The sequence below is a fragment of the Electrona antarctica genome (genome assembly GCF_951216825.1).
Source record: "Electrona antarctica genome assembly, chromosome: 10".
Taxonomy (NCBI): Eukaryota; Metazoa; Chordata; class Actinopteri; order Myctophiformes; family Myctophidae; genus Electrona; species Electrona antarctica.
In genome coordinates, this window is record NC_136791.1 from 13,000,170 (window position 1) to 13,017,751 (window position 17,582).

Sequence of the window (17,582 nt, forward strand, 5' to 3'; positions counted from 1 at the left end):
AGTTTCAGGCTATGCCCAACCTGTTTCAGAAAACCTGAAAGGCTGGGACCCGTCATCTGTTATAACATGCATGTAAAGACAGAGGGAACACATTCTATTCTATCTAGCTACTCATGCTATGACAACCGATAACTTGCAGGATCAATAAAGGCCTATCTATTTATTTATAATGGTGCTGGTGAAAAATGGGCAACAGATACAATGCAGTAGAATCCTGTGTTAATTTAACTCTGAAAGCGTACAGAACCAAATGGACCCGTAACACTGAGGACTTTACTGGTTTGAATTGTAAGAGTATGCAGATTACAAATTTCACCCAAAATTAAAGTATTAAATTGAACAGTCTTTAACAGTCTGGTCGACCATGGTTGGTCGTACAACCATGACGGCAAAAATAAGAGTTAAAACATCTGGGGTAAAGTTCCGGCCCAGTACCAACTTGGCTAGGGGCTATAATAAAAACAGAGTTTGTGTGGGAAGCTGGTTGGGGTGGTGATGTCTGTCGCTGCTCTAGCTCCACATACATTAATGCCTTTTCCAACAACTCCCCACTTCCTTAAATTGTAAGGCTTAAACGACAATGCATAAAGTAGGTAACTGGAAGGCTTGCCCAAAACACACTCGTCCCAATTTGTTTTCACGGACCGCTCGCCCCCAGTGGTTCTTGTATTTATTTTAAGGTTATATATTAGGAATATATTAGGGTTAGGCAAAGTTTTACTGATGTTTCGTTTAGGAAAAAGTTTAGTTTTAGGCATAGTTTTACTGTTAGATTACGTTTGGGAATACCTGGTGGCGACTGTTCAGAGGTTGCCGGATTTGACCTGCGGCGAGCGTGTTTTGGGGCGAGTGTTCTTATATATTCATAAGCATAATTCACGTTGAAAAATATTGTGAGCATATGGTTAGTGACACCTTATCTCTAAGCACTTCAGACAGGCTCTTAACACCTCTAGTCTGAAGGCCTATTCATACCGGTACTCCAGTTTTAGCTGATAAGGTGTCCACCGGAAACAACAACATGATGTCACGGCGTGGTGGTAAGCGCTTTACCGCTCACCCAAACACACCTCTCTGTTTTTACTAACCACCTAGAGGTGGCCACCTCTTCACTGAAAACTGGAGTATGAATAGACCTTTAGGCTCCATCCTCCCAGAAGGCCTTTCTCCTTCCTGTCCTGCCTCTAAACACGCCCTGCCGCCGACCAGTGGCTGACAAAGTATATACTCAAGTAAATACTCAAGTATTCAAAAGTTCAAAATACGAAGTACATTTTGCATTGCTGTAGTGAAATTTAGAACATAGTCATATTGTCATAATCAGAAATGTTCCGAAATGTTCTAAAATAGTGAACATAGCAGATCTATAAGCTCACAACGCGGCTGGCTATTTTTCTATTTTCTGCTTAAATGGTTAATTCATAATATATTTTGTGTATGTCCCCAGAGCACCTTCCTAGAAATGTAGTGGAGTCAAAACATATACATATTTCTATTGCAATATGCAATATAAGTGAAAGTCATGTGCTTGCAATTGCAAACAACAACCACAACCAAATGATCCAAAAATGTACTTAGGTACAGTACTCAAGTACTGTAAGCATACTTAGTTACTGTGCACCTCTGCTGCCTACTGACCTGCTTTTCCACAGGGCTCTCAGTGCTATAATCCTAGCTAACAGGCACAGCTGTGGAACCAAAATAGACCCGCAGCCATCGCAACGTATTGGGTCAGCCAAATATTTCTCACCACTATTACTCAGCACCTCTGTGTCCGTTAGGACATGCTCTGTTGACCCAGACACTATGATAAGATGGGCTGAAAGTGGCTTTCACTCTGCTGTGGTACTGATTGATTTGACATTCTGAAATTGGGTGACCCACATATTAGACGTAAATAATAATAATAATAACACTTAACATGAATGTTAAGTGAACAATTGACATTATCTCTGTTATCGTTTTTTGATGGGCAACCTTCTGCTAAAGCTGAAACGCATGCAAACTCAGCTTTCACTGCAAGAACAACCTTGTATTAATACATAGAATTTATTTTATTTTCCTTGAATTCAAATTAAAATAACTAAAGTTATTATTGAGTGGTGTAAACCACTCCTACAACTGGCTTTGTTAGTTTACGTGTCTGTCCATTTACGTGTCTGTCCTACAACTGGCTTTGTTAGTTTACGTGTCTGTCCGTACCAAAAAAATCACACCCGTGTGAACTGAGGGCCTGTACTCACGAGGACGATTTCGGTGTTTCTCGGGCAAGTAATTAGCCGATCTGCCCTTTTTGTCACACGGAGACGGCGTTTTGGGGGACTTTAACGGCAAATTTTGAAACTACCTTCCAGAGTGGGAAAGTTTGGAGACGCGACTTTCACGTCTCCGTGTGTACAGCGAATGCCGCCTAATTTGCTGAAACGGTGATGTCATAGTCCCCTCGCCCCCTCCAAACTAACTAGTGTTAATGGTTTATTTCACCATAACCACTTACATATAAGTATCACAGCTATTTTATATTTGCACATAATGTCTATAAATCTCTTCTCCAAAAATAGCCGATCTGCAGCCCGCATGCACGAGCTTGTAGAGGAGCTATTTTTGGAGAACAGATATAAATTATGGTGATTACCAATCCGGAAAGACAAGAAAAAAAACGGATCTTCTACATTATTGTTACTATTAAATGGTGTAGTGTAGAATAGATTAGTATATAGGCTATACAAGATAGGCAGCACAGCCACCGCACGTTCCTCTCAGGCAGGTCTGACTGCGCAGTGCACAGTGCAAAGCATGCATGGACCTCATCAAAGTGCTTCTCTTCTTGGGTGGAAATTAAACATTCTTTGTGTAACTTCAAAACGGCTTTGCATTGAGAGACCACAGGTAGGATAAACACATTGTTTACTGTCCATATTCCTCTATAAACGGCCTGTTTTCACTGTTTCCAATTGCTCTTTTTTATACTTTTGTAGGCTATAGCCTATGTGCAATGATTAGCTGTGCTGCCACTGCCAGCAGGTGTAATCAATCTATAAACGAGCAATTATCTGACATTCAGAGGTGTTGCGCACCAGCGAATATATATTCAATCTCCAAAGTCAAACTCATAAATTCACAATGTACCATGCCGCTCCTCGTTGTGAGCTGTATGATCATCTGAGAGAGAGAGAGAGAGAGAGAGAGAGAGAGAGAGAGCGAGAGAGAGAGAGAGCGCACCCGCGCTCTCTCTCTCTCTCTCTCTCTCTCTCTCTCTGAATGTGTGAATCACTTACTTTGTGCGTGCTGCTCGTTTTCAGAAGAATTAATCCAAGGTTTGTCATATTATGATTTTAAAGTAGGCATCAACTTTAGCTGGTAAATCAGTGTGTGCAGAGTGAGAAGCATCACTGCTCTGCAACCTCTGCTGATTAAATTGATATGACCTAGATAGCCTATGTCATATGCGCATCTGAGATAATTAGTTATTTGGCAACACCTGTGTGAAATACCAATAGTATAATTTATAAAATGCTTTCATATTGCCTTAGAATAAGCTTTTTCTTTATTTTTGGGTGGCCATCTACAGGCCGGCAATATATGTACTACAGCTGTATCTTGAAAACGAAGCAGTTTACCGGTCTCGTCTAGACCCGTACATAATTAACATAACCGCAATGTAGACGCAGTAAAGCTTTATATCGTTCACAAAACTTAGGCGGGGAACAGCCCGCGACGTCCTCGTGAGTACAGGCCCTGAGTGGTGTAAGGTCTGTCTGACGTAATGAAATCATGTTTGACGTAATGAAATCACACCCGGGTGTGATTTCATTACCTGGCTTTGTTTGTGCAGAAAAAATGAGCATGGTTGCTATGTTCACCCTGTTCACCCGGGTGTGATTTCATTACGTCATTACAACAGGGTGAACATAGCAACCATGCTCATTTTTTCTGCACAAAAAAGCCAGTTGTAGGAGTGGTTTACACCACTCAAAAAATGAGCATGGTTGCTATGGTCACCCAGTTCACACGGGTGTGATTTCATTACGTCAGACCACAGCTGATCAGTCTATATAAGACCTTACACCACTCAGTTCACACGGGTGTGATTTTTTTTAAACAGCTTATGACATTCTATTTTTGAGTGGTGTAAACCACTCCTACAACTGGCTTTGTTAGTCTGTGCGCAAAAAATGAGCACGGTTGCTATGGTCACCCAGTTCACACGGGTGTAATTTCATTACGTCAGACATTACGTCAGACCACAGCTGATCAGTCTATATAAGACCTTACACCACTCAGTTCACACGGGTGTGATTTTTTACATGTTATTCAATATAACTAACATGACTATTTAACGAAAGGTTGAAAAATGCAGTGAGATTAACTAAAATTAGTAAGTAGATGTTCTTTAGAGGGGAAAGAATTGCAATGTGGGATTCTATCACAGTATTACAGATTTACATGCTGCATGACTGAAATGAGCAGATGTATAACATAATCCGGATTCATAATTTATCACTCATGCCTGTAACCTTCATTACACAGCTCATTTGAAAGTAAAGTGTGATTCATGCACAGACAAATGAAGTGATACGTGCAGGTAGGAACTTGTATCTGTGATGGTGTTGCTCTAATTCCCTGGGCAGATGAATCGCTACAGTAAGTGATTTAAATTCCTACGTCAACTAAAAGCAACCTGTTCTTGGCAGAGTGTATGAGAGAATTAGTGCAAATCGTGTTAAATGTGTTCTGTCTCTTCTGACAGCCTGTAGTGATATCTGTGATTGTTTACATGCTGGGTCTAAACCAGCAAACTGCTTTGTCATCATTGGCAACAGCTCTAAAATTGATTATTTATTTAAGATGAAAATTGTTCACTAGTCACTAGATCTTCATTTATTTATTGCCAACCTTGAAATCATGCATTAAACTTTCACTGTGTGTACTGTCAAAACATAGTTACCATATCAACAAATATTATATGACAAACAGAGCATTAATATTTCCTATAGTAAATCCAAACCTCATTTAGAGAAGTGTCATAAATAGGTTCTTACCTTCATTAGATGCTGGTTTATCCATTTTGTAAATGTCTTTTTCTGAACTCTGTCTCTTTCATCTGAGAAAATAAGAAGAGAAGCACCAGGACTGTTAATGAAAGACGTGGTTGGGTTAAATTATATCGTTGATGTCAGGCAGTAACCCCATATTGCAACTTGTGTTTATTTATTTTAAATGAATGTGCTACTTGTTGCACAAGAGAAGTGAAAATAGCAGATCTACAAGCTCACAACGAGTCGCAATGCGATGAGTTGTGAGCTTGTACATTGGCTATTTTCACCACAAAATGTTTTTAAAAAACGATGTTCTATCCTGGTTAAAGGTGATTTCATGTCATTCTTCTTCTCTTTTTCCCTCTATCTTCTTTCTATGGGTGGGAGGGGGGGGGGGGTACTTGGGAGTAGGGGGAATACTGGTGGGGTTTTCTTTTTTTTTTAAAAGAGAAGAAAATCCACAGACATGCAATGACTACCATGAAACGCACCTACTGGTAATTATATGTATGTACCATGTACCTATGTATGTATTATGCAATGTGTCACTGCAAAGATGTGGAATAAAAATTAAAATATTAAAAAAAAAAGTGATTTCATGGGAGAGTGATTAACCAGGCTACAAGGTTGCCACCCGACAGCAACAATATAAGGTTGACATCAGACCAACACCTGAATGAATGAATTGCATTTCAGCTTCATAACCTTTCAACCGTCTTTTACATGTTCAGCAAAGAAGCTCTTCATGTGTACTTCATATAAAGAACAGATGACACATAGCATACACTGCAGCTCCTGTTTGGAGAAACCATCATCCACTCAGACATCCATAAAAACATTTTATGTTTCCTAGGAGTTATAGTTTCAGTGTGTGTCATTTAAAAGTAAAAGCATCTATAATTGTACTGAGTGCCAGTGATTGAAAAGATGGATCGTTATTTCCATGAAGTCAAGTTGGAAGGGCTCTTTACTGCATACTGCTGACCACAGTATTTTTTTGTTTCTCCTATCCATGACAACCAGACCGCCTGCTTCCGAGCAACCGGTGACGCGTATGAGCCTGGGATATGAATGGTTACAAACAATTATACCTTGATATTACATGCATCTCTCACATAAGACGCTTTTGATATAAGCAAAGTATTAGCACTCGTTATCTCAAAGCTGTCGATCTTCTTTCCCCTGTTCCCAGGTGGGACAGAGAATGGCACATCTGAATGAAGTCACTGCTTCGCGAGGAGAATATCCTCAAGCACAAGTCAATCCCATCCATAACAACATGCTCTCAAGATCATGTTTAGCAACGTTGCTAATCAGTAATCACACAACAACTATGGTAGCATGGAACGGAATGAGCGTTTACTTAGACTTTGGAACCGGGAGACAAATACTACAACTGATAACCCCATTCCCTTTAACACATAACAACTCCTTTTTGGTTCTGTCAGACATGCATACTAGTAAGTAAGAAAGCACAAGCTGCACGACCATGACTTCTCTCTTCTGCAGAAAGATAAATACTGACCCATGCAGCACATCAGAGTTACCAGGTGATCCCTGTGCTCAATCTCGTTCTTAATCAGTTGCCACATGTCCGTTACTCGCTCCTGAGGGCTCCTGAGAGGTAGAGCGGGTAAGTCGTAGTCCAGGCAGAGAGATGACATGTGGATAAGCCACTGTACCGCACTGACTGAGGAGGCAGAAACTGACAGCCAGCCAGCCTGCTTCAATGCCTGCCTGCCGCCCACTACGACAACCGTGACTCCCTTTCTCCCGAACCACACAGAACGAGTCTTGTCAAGTTTTCCGTGGTTACTGAGTATTTTCATTTTCCTCACTGTTCAAAGTTTACCTCAGGGCACTGCAATGCTTCCCCTATCCCCAAGGCCAGAGAACGATATAACGCCTCCTCTGAATAGAAGCGAGGGATGTTCTGAATCCATCATAATATTTTGTATTTGCATTTGTCTCTCTGGCAGAGGATATGTTTGTCGATCTGGTACCTGAAGACCAGCAACTGGTCAGGTATTTCTTCAAAATCAAAAATGTGATAACGGAAATATCAATTACATCTTGATCAACAGAACATGTTCGGCCAAAGACACATTCTGCACGAGTTCATCATCTCTTCTATTGTGTAGCTGCCAATCCTGATCACAATGTACAATCAACACCACCAAAACAATAACATGCTTCATGATGCAACATGCAAAATGCCAACCAGGTTTAGTAATGTCTTTTCTCCGGGGAGGCTCTCGTTCTCTTAGTTTGTTTTAGAGGTAACAGTATTGTATATTAATTGAATCACTTAAGCAAAACATGTCATTTGTTGCATGACTAATTGAGCTAATAGGCTGATCTACAAGTTCACAACATGACACATCTGATCACATCACAAGACATTGTGAGCTTAAGTTGTAGATCAGCTATTTTCTCACCTTTTGAAACATTTTGCCCATAATTACGTGCCCAAAATAGGAATGGCAGGTTGATAGTGGTTAACATTTACTACAGTATTTCTAATACATTTTAAATCTTAAAATATATAATATCTAATCTAATTCCAACAGAATTAAGCCTAATACAGTTGAAGAGTGTGGGAAATGTCTAACATTACTTTGAAAAAGATTCAGTGATTAAGGTTCAACTTAGATGCAACAATGTCTGTTTGCAGACAGTGTTATCAGCGGATGAACAAATGTGCATTTGAGATGTTGGTGGCGCTGTAAAGTGCAATATGAGACCCGACCTCCAAACTCAGGACACTGCACTGAAAACATCCTAAAAGCACCACTCACACTGACAGACATTCTACCTGAACATATGTGTGTCTTGAATGATCATAAAACATACAACACAGTGAACACACAGACAATTCCAGCATAATCAGGGCACCTCAAATGTCCTCTTATTATATACTCTAGAGATTCTTCCATTTGAATCTAAAAATAGTGCATGTGCTAAAACCTGCTGAGGATTGAAAACTAGGTTGGACAGACAATTATATCATATACTAGTGATTAGCAATTAGACAACTTTTACTTTTTGAGAGCAATGCACTAAGTCAAGTGTATTATTGTAAGTACAGTATAGCAATAAACTGATTCTTATCCTGAACTGGATCTATTAACCGCTTAAAGCAGCGCTACAATCCATAACTTTAATGTCATACACACAAACAAATGATGTGGTTCTTCAGCAGTTCTTCAGCTGGTCTAGGGTAGGGTTGAGGTGCTATATATATTACACCCACGACCCACATTAAGTATCCTCTAGTCTAAACTGTAGTTACTGTGGGCAGGGTTTGAATGACAACCTGAACCTTTGCAACCAAAACAAATAATTAAAACATGAATAAAAATAATAATCAATCCCCAAAAACGATTATTGGAATATTTGAATATTATGACTCATCCATAATTACAATTAATTGTATCTATTTCATGAAAGATTTTACTTATTATTAAAAAAAATAGCTTGATAACTGGTCATTTTAGGTTAAATAAGTGAATGTCCATGGAATATTAACTAAGCCGCGGAATCAAGGATTGTTCTCCACTGAATTAGGAATGTTCTCCGTGGAATCAAGACTTTTTCTCTGCGGTTTCCTGTGGGGACTATATAGAGCCCTGCTGTCATACAAAGAGCTCTTTATAGGTTCTTCAGTACAGTTTAGACGCCTCGAATTATTCAATATAGCACCATTTGACAAAGGTGTTAGCATCTTTTTAAAAGCATATTTAAGAAAATAAGTTAATTCCCCTAACCCCTATGATTACAATTTACAACTTTTAGTGCGATTTAGCACTCATTTGTGTACCCGGGCCAGGATTCAAACCAGGATGAGATCCACACAAAAAGCTATTGCAGTTTAAAGCTCTAATTCAAACCATTTCTAAACTAGCCGATCACAAGTTTGTGACGTGTTGCACAGCAACGTGTTGAGAGCTTATAGATTGGCATTGGCTATTTTTCAATTATTTCTTAATGTTTTTTTTTAGTTTTTTTTTTAGGGATACCAGGGTGAAAGTGCTTAGTGAGTATGATGTAATAGTAGACTCAGCCGCAGTAATGCTGTCTCACTCTGTCAATGCATCATCCCTGCTGAGACACCACTATCATCTCCTCTGAATCACAGCACGACACACGTCATTTCAGCTTGTAATGCCCATATCCAGGCTTCTTTACTGCATAATACATACGTCTGCCCTGAGGAACTTGTTAGAATATATATTGGCTGAAGGAGTATTCCTGGAAACACCCCAGGCCAGGTCAATTCAAACAGCCTCTATCATCGACCACTGATCAGCAGTAACTCACTGATGCTGAATGAGATAGAGATAGCACACTGCTGATAATAATGTGAGATAGAGATAGCACACTGGTGGTTAGTGGTTTAAATGGTTCAGAGACACAGATGCTTTCCCAGTTTTAATGGGTTAAATCAAGACTCAGGATTGATTGATAGTGCAGTGCAGTTAAATGAAGAGAAATAACACAAGCTGTAACTTCATCAAATTGTGAGATACCGTCCTTGACTACACTTCCCCAGAATCCCCACTAATTAAGGTGATCTTAAGAGTATGGTGCCCCCTTGAGGAGGTTGCAAGAAGTTGGCAATAACCAGATGTTTACATTACACATGGCATATTTGCATGATACTAAAATATATGAACTGCAAAAACCTTAATTAAACACTATTTCTGAGAGTTATTGCACTAAAATCGGTAGTAGGTTTGTCAATATCCTTTCCTGACACTTTACAGAACACTTAACAGCCATATAACAATAAAATTATGTCATATCAAACATGACTATCAGCTGATATGATAGTGCTCAACACCTTATTGTAATTGCTTTTGCTCATCACATTACCAATACATGATAACACTTGGACTTTCATGCCCTTTGGTCACATGACTTCTTGTCAGATCATCTTGCAAGAATTTAACCTTGTTCTGACACATACTGTATATATGTCACACATACACAGCATGACACACATTACTCTATCATGATAGATGAACTGAATATGCATAGTTTTTAGGTAGATTATGAAGCACTTGTTTATTCTAGGATTGTATGTTCTATGTTTCTTTTCTCACTGTCTCTCCCTTTTTTAATGCTGACCCTGGGAGCTGTGCTCCAAGATTTCATATGAATTGTGCAAATGGCAAATAAAGTCTTAATAAAGGCAAATCTATTATTCTAGATTACAGCAGTCCAACTTGATTGATTCTGTGCTCTCAAAGAGATTATTCCAAAATCAACAATGCATTCATCTTTAATACCTTTAATACCATTGTAATAGTCTATCATGTAGAAAATCCAGATAGTTCTGGTGTTAATAACTTTGGGTAACGCTCTATGAAGCCAATAATCTATAATGCTTATTGTCTAATCTATTATACTTTATTAACACTGTACACATGCATAATGCATCATATTGCCTTGCAACAGTATAAGCCAATTGCCTCATTGTGTCGTATATAAACAGTCAAAAGGCATCATGAGGTATGGCTATAATAATTGAGTGTACCACAATTGATCATAATCGCTACTCATTTTGCAAGAAATGCGCGCGCACACGCACACGCACACACACACACACACGCACGCACGCACGCACACACACACACACACACAATTAGCCGACTTTTACAATACATGTATAGGCTGATAATACAAGAGGCCTAGTGTTTTATGTGTCATGAGGGAAGTGTATGACTGTATTGTATGCACAAAATATATACATTCTAGTTTCTAACTGAAAGTTAATTCGTCTTTACCGTCATGGGGCAAGTTACCAATGTTACCCATACTCAGCCAAGCTTGGATTCTTGAACTTCTACATTATACTGTATACACGTATATATTTTCATATAGTTTGTCAGATTATCAGCTCCACCGCAAACATAAAATCATGAAAGTGAAGAATAACTTGTGTAAATTGTGTCCCCTAGGGTAGGTACCCTCACAAATACATGCAGTAATCCTGGTCTCTAAAACTACCTCCCCCTGGCCAGCCGGGGCGCCTGATGGAGGGGAAAGGAACTGGTCGGAATAACGTGTTCCTTCCACGCGCTACGTCCGGCCAGGGAAATTCCCCCCCCGTCAGGTGAAAAGAAGCAGCTTGGACTCCTCATGCATTGAAGGAGGCATGAGGTCAGTCCGCTGCCCCCCCAGGTTGGCAGAGGAAGTGTAGCGCCCAGGATTACATTAGATAATTGGCACTGGGTGAAAAAACTGGGTTGCAAAATCGTGGGATAAAAATTATATTAAAAAAAAAATTTGTTTCCTAGTTCCTACACTACGTAGCCTAAATACAGATATGAAGGTAAGAGGTACAGGGAGTGAAATAACACACAATAACTAACTTCTTTCAACTTCCTATATTATCCTAGTAGCCAGTGGAAAACTCACAGGCATTACAACACAACACACATTGTTAGCTCAATTAACTGTAGGCAATGCCAACAAAACAATCGTTACCTTATACCTAAAAAATGTGTCAATGCGATTTAAGTTATGACCTTTTGCCATCTTGTGGATACAATTACATGGAAAGACATTTGATCCCGTATTGTAAAAGCATCCACACCACGGCCTGTCGGCCTCCATGCCAAACTCCATGACAAATAATAACCCGGGCCACACAGCAGTACACGAGAGAGAGAGCAAGTCTGATCAAATACATATTGGTGGAGGCGTGGAGCAACCTCACTGAACATAATTACTGGAAAAGGGGGGTTGGAACCAGACCAGTCTGACATATTACTGATGATAAAGGAGAGAAATCATATTATATGCAGTAGATGTGTACATAATAAATAAATAAAAACGTTCCACATCTAGACACGAGACAAAATAACTTCCTGAATCACTAACTAATACATTATTTGTCTCCGATAGTGTAACTAAGACCAGTGTTTATATGCAGGGCGACATGAATGGTTCTGGTTCCTCATAGTACCAAAATTAATAAATGTCACCAATATAAATTAAAATGGTTGAATGTAGGGCCTTACTTTTCCCGTTTCTTGTTTTGGGTTTGAGCAATTCAAAAATACTGGTTGAACTGCAGTAAGTCACAAAAAATGGAATGCTCAGAGCTCTGTTTTAGTGATTCTTTGTCGAATTTTGGTTGATAGTTTAAGCTATTAGATGGTGTTTTCTTAGACGTAGCAAAGGTCCACCCATGGGTTACTTTACTTGAATGGCTTATAAAAGTGTAACCAAACAAGCAATAAAATCTTGAGTCATTTAAATCTGAGAGTATAGAACCAGACCCTTTTGGGTCCATTTGTACACTCTCTGAGTTAAATTGTCACCAATGGTTTTGCAGTGCAGCTCTTGACCTCTGACATGAATGAGTAGACGTTTACAGGATCACGTAAACTCATTAACTTCTTCTCAGGTTTCCCTTGGTGTTCCTCACGTTTAAAACCTACACCACAACCAAACACATTAGACAAAGAAAGACTTCAATTCACCTGCTTACGGTGTAACTTTACACTTTGCTAAGCAGTTGAATGGTCAGTTATTAAGGGCTTATTGGCCATGCAGTATTATACTGCATGGCTATAAAACATTCTGTAGAGACCTGTGAGAGTGCATTCTTAGTTAGTTCCCCTACAGCAGAAAAGCTAAGAAACTGTATGTCAGTACTCCTGCTGTGTCACTTTAGATTTATTAAGGTTGTTTACATGTTTGGGGACTTGGAAGTGGTGCTCGTCTTCCCTTCATAGCCAGAGCTGGTCAAGTGTCCAGCACAGTGTTACGGCAGACGGCTACAGTCTAGTCGAGACACTAATTTGAAGACCTCAGTGTAACACAAGGGTAATATGGCTGGCTATTAATAGCTACAACCCTAAACCACACTCTCCCTGGAACTGCCCTCCACATAATATCTGTGCCACTTCAGTACCATTTTGCAGCAATTCTGCTGACCAACATTAATGTAAATGAAAGGACTGTGGCGCAGTTGAATGTATTTTAGTTCGCAATGACTTAGGAGTCCTTTTCATGGCCTTCCCCTCTTTATTTTCTGAATCTGACTTCATGGTGCCAGCCAGGGAAAGCTTGCTGCAGGCCCAGCCCCATGGAGGTAATTATTTAAATGCAGTCAAACACCAGGCAGAGGTTACACTGGTTCTGCTAAAAAGAAACGTCACTGCTCATAAGACTGATTTAGACATTGCAGTAAGGTGTCACGTGCTGATACAAGGCAATCTACAAGCTCACAACAGGCTGCATGCAGAGTTGCAGACAGGTGGTGAGCTTGTATATCGGTTATTTTCAGCGCGGGACAACAGTATAAAGTATAAATCAGGCTAATCACACACAAGCAGCATTTGAAGTCAGATGAAGAAGCAGGTGAGGAACAATATATAACTAAGCCACTAAAGTGTGGTCTCTCTCATCCAACCACCCTCTCACCAGATGGGTTAAGTGGGTGAATGGTTAAATGTCACATGGTGCTTTCTCATATGCCACTGTATCCTAGAGTAAGTTAGTGACACCCTTTGGCATTCAGCTGTATCAGAATGCCTAAAATTAGACCCTCCAGAAAAGCGTGGCAAAGATCCTTAAACTCCTTGATTATGCGGGCTAAACTCCTTGATTTGGTTATGTGATTTTATGCAGTGAAATTGCGGAAAGATGAGAAATGTGAAATGTGCGGAAAAGTTGAGAAATATGCGTAGAGTTGTGAAAGATACGAAATATGCATCATTTGGTTGATTATTATTAATTATGCTATCGCATAAACGCATTTTTCCGGAGCGTCTATAAAATATCCTAACAAACAGAATTGGAGAGACATGAATAATAAATTAAGTCATACAACATAAATACTGTAAATAAAGACTAAGTCCTTGCAGTCAAATCCAGAATCCTCTTGGCCTCACATCAGAGAGGAATCAAAACAAACACAAATACTGAGTCATTCAGGTCAATCACATGGACTGGTGACACAAGCTTGTTACTGCAAATAGCTCAACTCACACTTCTAAACGGATGAGTCAAAACCAGCTCAGTAGGTCCAGTCTGTGTATTAACATGGTTTTGTCACAATTACAAGCCCACGTATTGGGCAATGTTTGAATATGTGGGTCACATGTCATTCACCATTGCTCAGCAATGCGATACTTGTCTGGCATTATCCCTGTACCAATATGCCCTTAATACCTGCAAACATAACCACAATGCTTTAGAGTACCACACTTAAAGTGACAATGAACTTTGGTAGATCCTTGGGTTGTGTAGCTACTGTACCTGGTCATAATAAAAGTACAAACATTGTCAATCATCGTTATCCTCTGCTCTGTGAATGAGGAATATAGGTAGAAGAGATTCCATTCGCTCTCATTGAAGAGTAAAAGAAAATCTAAATCATACATCTTTAACTGTGTGTGAACCAACAATACTCTAATAGAGTACTGTGTTGTAGACAAAACAGCACTCAGGTACAATACGATAATACTGACTAACATTTGTCTTTAATTTTCTTATATATTGTATTATGCTTTTAAATGCCTTTTAATATCTTACGTAAGGCACTTTGAATTGCCTTTATTTCTTTAACCCATTTAGGCCTGATGTCGAAATAAAAAAAGTCTCCTGAAAGAATATATATTCAAAGATTTGTGCCGCATTTTCATGATTATGAGCTTGTAGATCTGCTATTTTTCAATAGCTAAAGTATAACATAATGCTTAGTTAAAACACCAAAAGGGGTTCCCGTTCTTAACATGCAATACAATTAACTGCCACTAACAATGCCCTGCCTTGCCTATGATAATACTTGTTATTGAATTTTCAACTTCAAGTTTTACATAATGTAAAACTGAATAAAGCAGATTCCGCTAATATATAAAAAGTGTCCTGGAACATTCTATTTGCCTATTCCATCTAATGGCCTTTATTGGTGACCTATAAATATTTGTTGTGCAAGAAAAGGATCAAGGGTCATATAAAATATAACATTCATATAATTACAAAGACATGTTTAATACTGCCCCCAAATCTGCTTTGTTCAGCTAGCATTTTATTTTGAGTCCTACTTCGCCAAACCATGACAATGAATGGAAGGAATCTTCTCAATTCCAATGGAGCATGTGAAGCAACAGAAAGATGATAAAAATGTGGACTCAGATCATGACCAGGTAGCTACTAGCTTCAAGGTTCTGAAGTTCTTAAGGTACACCAACATAGACTAGACAGCATCCTACAGCAGTAAGGAATGATTCAGGCCAAAACATATAGCATGTGTTTAATAGCCCCACTGTGAGAGGTAAACAAGGGATCCAGCGAGTGGGACAGTGCATTTCTGTCATTCCTTACCAGTGACAATAACTGTCACCGTCTTCTCCTTGGGGCAGGGCAGTCTGAGATGTGTGTTACTTGGGGAGCAGCCCAGTCGTTCAAACAGGTTACCATTCTTGTCAAGCCTTCAAAGAGCCCTAAGCCTAATTCATACGTTTCGTAAAGAACAGATTTTCAACAGAGAAAAGGAAAGAAACGTGTTGCGGTGCAACACGGTCATGAGACAAACCATGCAGTAAATTACAAGTCACACTATGCATTAGAACATCCCAAAGCACGGTACTGTTAAATAACAAAGAAGCCCACAGTGTCTCTAAATCGGTACACAGATCCCGTCTATAGTTTCTTTTCCACTAAACGCTACTGTTTAATAAGTAGTGTGGGTGTGTGCTGTGGAACTGTGTACAATTGTCAGCATTCTTCTACTGTCAACAGCCTGAAGCTCCAGCTAAACTGAACTGTCAGAATAGGTCATGGTTTAACCAAGGGTATATGCAGTCAAATGAAAGAATTATGCAACTGCATTTGGTCCAACTGAGTGGAGGAATCCTGCTTGCGGTGGTAGATCACCCTGGTAGGGAACCGGCGGAGGGTGACCAGTTCAAGTCCAGCACGGACCACATTATGAAGTGTGGACTGGTAGCTCTAAAGGTGGCAGTTCACCTTCTGGCCACTACACTTCGGTGCCCTTGAGCAAGGCACTGAATCGCTGACAAACTGTCATCGTTACGTGACAGCCCATCACACCAACATTTCTACACATTGCATGTAGACCTACTCTAATCCAAATGGGGATTAGTAAAAAAGGTAATACAAAAACCCATTAAAACCTGGAAATTGTCATTTTAGATTTTTGCATTGGCTATTCAAAAATAGCAGATATACAAGCTCACAGAGTGTCACTTTGTGGCGTGCTGCAAACCTGTATTTTCAGCTATTTTTGAACATTTAAAAAAATCTTGAAAATGTGCAAACTACTGTTTAGACGTCATTTTGTAGAATGGGCCTCAGGTCTAAATGGGTTAAGAAGACACTGCACAGTGAACCTAAGGAGCAAATACCTCATGTCGAATACAGTATAAATTATAGCCGTGAATATAATTCTAAACTACTTTGGTTACAACTAGTTCAGAATGCTGCAGCCCGCCCGGGTCCTGACCGGCCTCTAAAACATAATATGGTCACCAATTCTGGCATCCTTGCATTGGCCTCCAATCACATTTTAGAATTGTATTTAAGGCCACTTTTAAGGCCATAAATGGACTGGCCCCATCTTATATTTCCGACCAACTCAAGCCATATCTATCTACCAAAGCGCAATTTGAGATCCTCAGAGTCCTACTGCATTGCTGCGTAATGTTTTGTTTTACCTTTTTAATTGGATGTTTTATAACATTTTGTGATCGACATTATAATTGTCTCAACCAAATTACAAATATTCAAATGTCATGGTGACTTATACATGTGTATTATTATTATTTTCTGAACATTGTGAGCAAACACAATCTTATACATTATTAATGTGTTTTTTCATCAGGGCAGGAGAAATACAGCAGCCCATTACTGACTGCCTATTTCATCCTTCTGCAAACATAAATCAAGACAACACACATGGTCCCACATGGGGGTGGGGGGTGGGGCATGTGGAGGGGGCACAAACACAATATCATGGAAATATCACGATATTGCGGAAGTATTGTGATACTCGACATAATTGTAAATCGGCCAAAGCCTAATTATAATATGTAACAATACTGAGATCAGTTTCAAGGTCCTTGATGATAAACAAATAAAAGATGGAATTGAGACTGGCCTTGAAGTATGAGTTACAGTAGCATGCACGCACGCACGCACACGCACACGCACCTCAAAGGGTGCATTGCAGTCAACAGCTGTCATGGACGCGTGCATGACACATTCAAGAGAGCGAATGTGTAGGCGAGCTTGAGGCAGTTGAAAATTTGAAATCCCATCACAATCACGTGACTCACTCACTCACTGCTGATGCATCATCATGCGATAATTAATATGTAAAACAGCTTTGTCAAGGTTATGTAATATTAATGTATGTACTCATGTACTCATTCATGTGTTCTATGAAGTGTGGGTCATGACCGAAAGAATAACAAGCAGCCGAAATTAGTTTTCTCAGACGGGTGTCTGGCATCTCCCTTAGAGATAGGGTGAGAAGTTCTTCTTCGCTTGGAAAGGAGCCAG

At 39.6% G+C, this 17,582-nt stretch overlaps 1 protein-coding gene across 17 annotated transcripts in view; it reads right to left on the bottom strand.

Annotated features, from left to right (window-relative positions):
• The window catches only part of dst (dystonin), a 155,304-nt gene that overhangs the window by 126,350 nt on the left and 11,372 nt on the right, over positions 1 to 17,582 (bottom strand). For 16 of the 17 annotated variants that reach the window (XM_079513097.1, XM_079513095.1, XM_079513098.1 and 13 more), the window contains one exon: positions 5,043 to 5,104. In XM_079513097.1, coding sequence (XP_079369223.1) covers positions 5,043 to 5,104 — 62 coding nt within the window. Of the gene's footprint in view, positions 1 to 5,042; positions 5,105 to 6,564; positions 6,657 to 17,582 lie in introns of all 17 variants that reach the window. The other variant, XM_079513087.1, reaches the window with a different exon arrangement.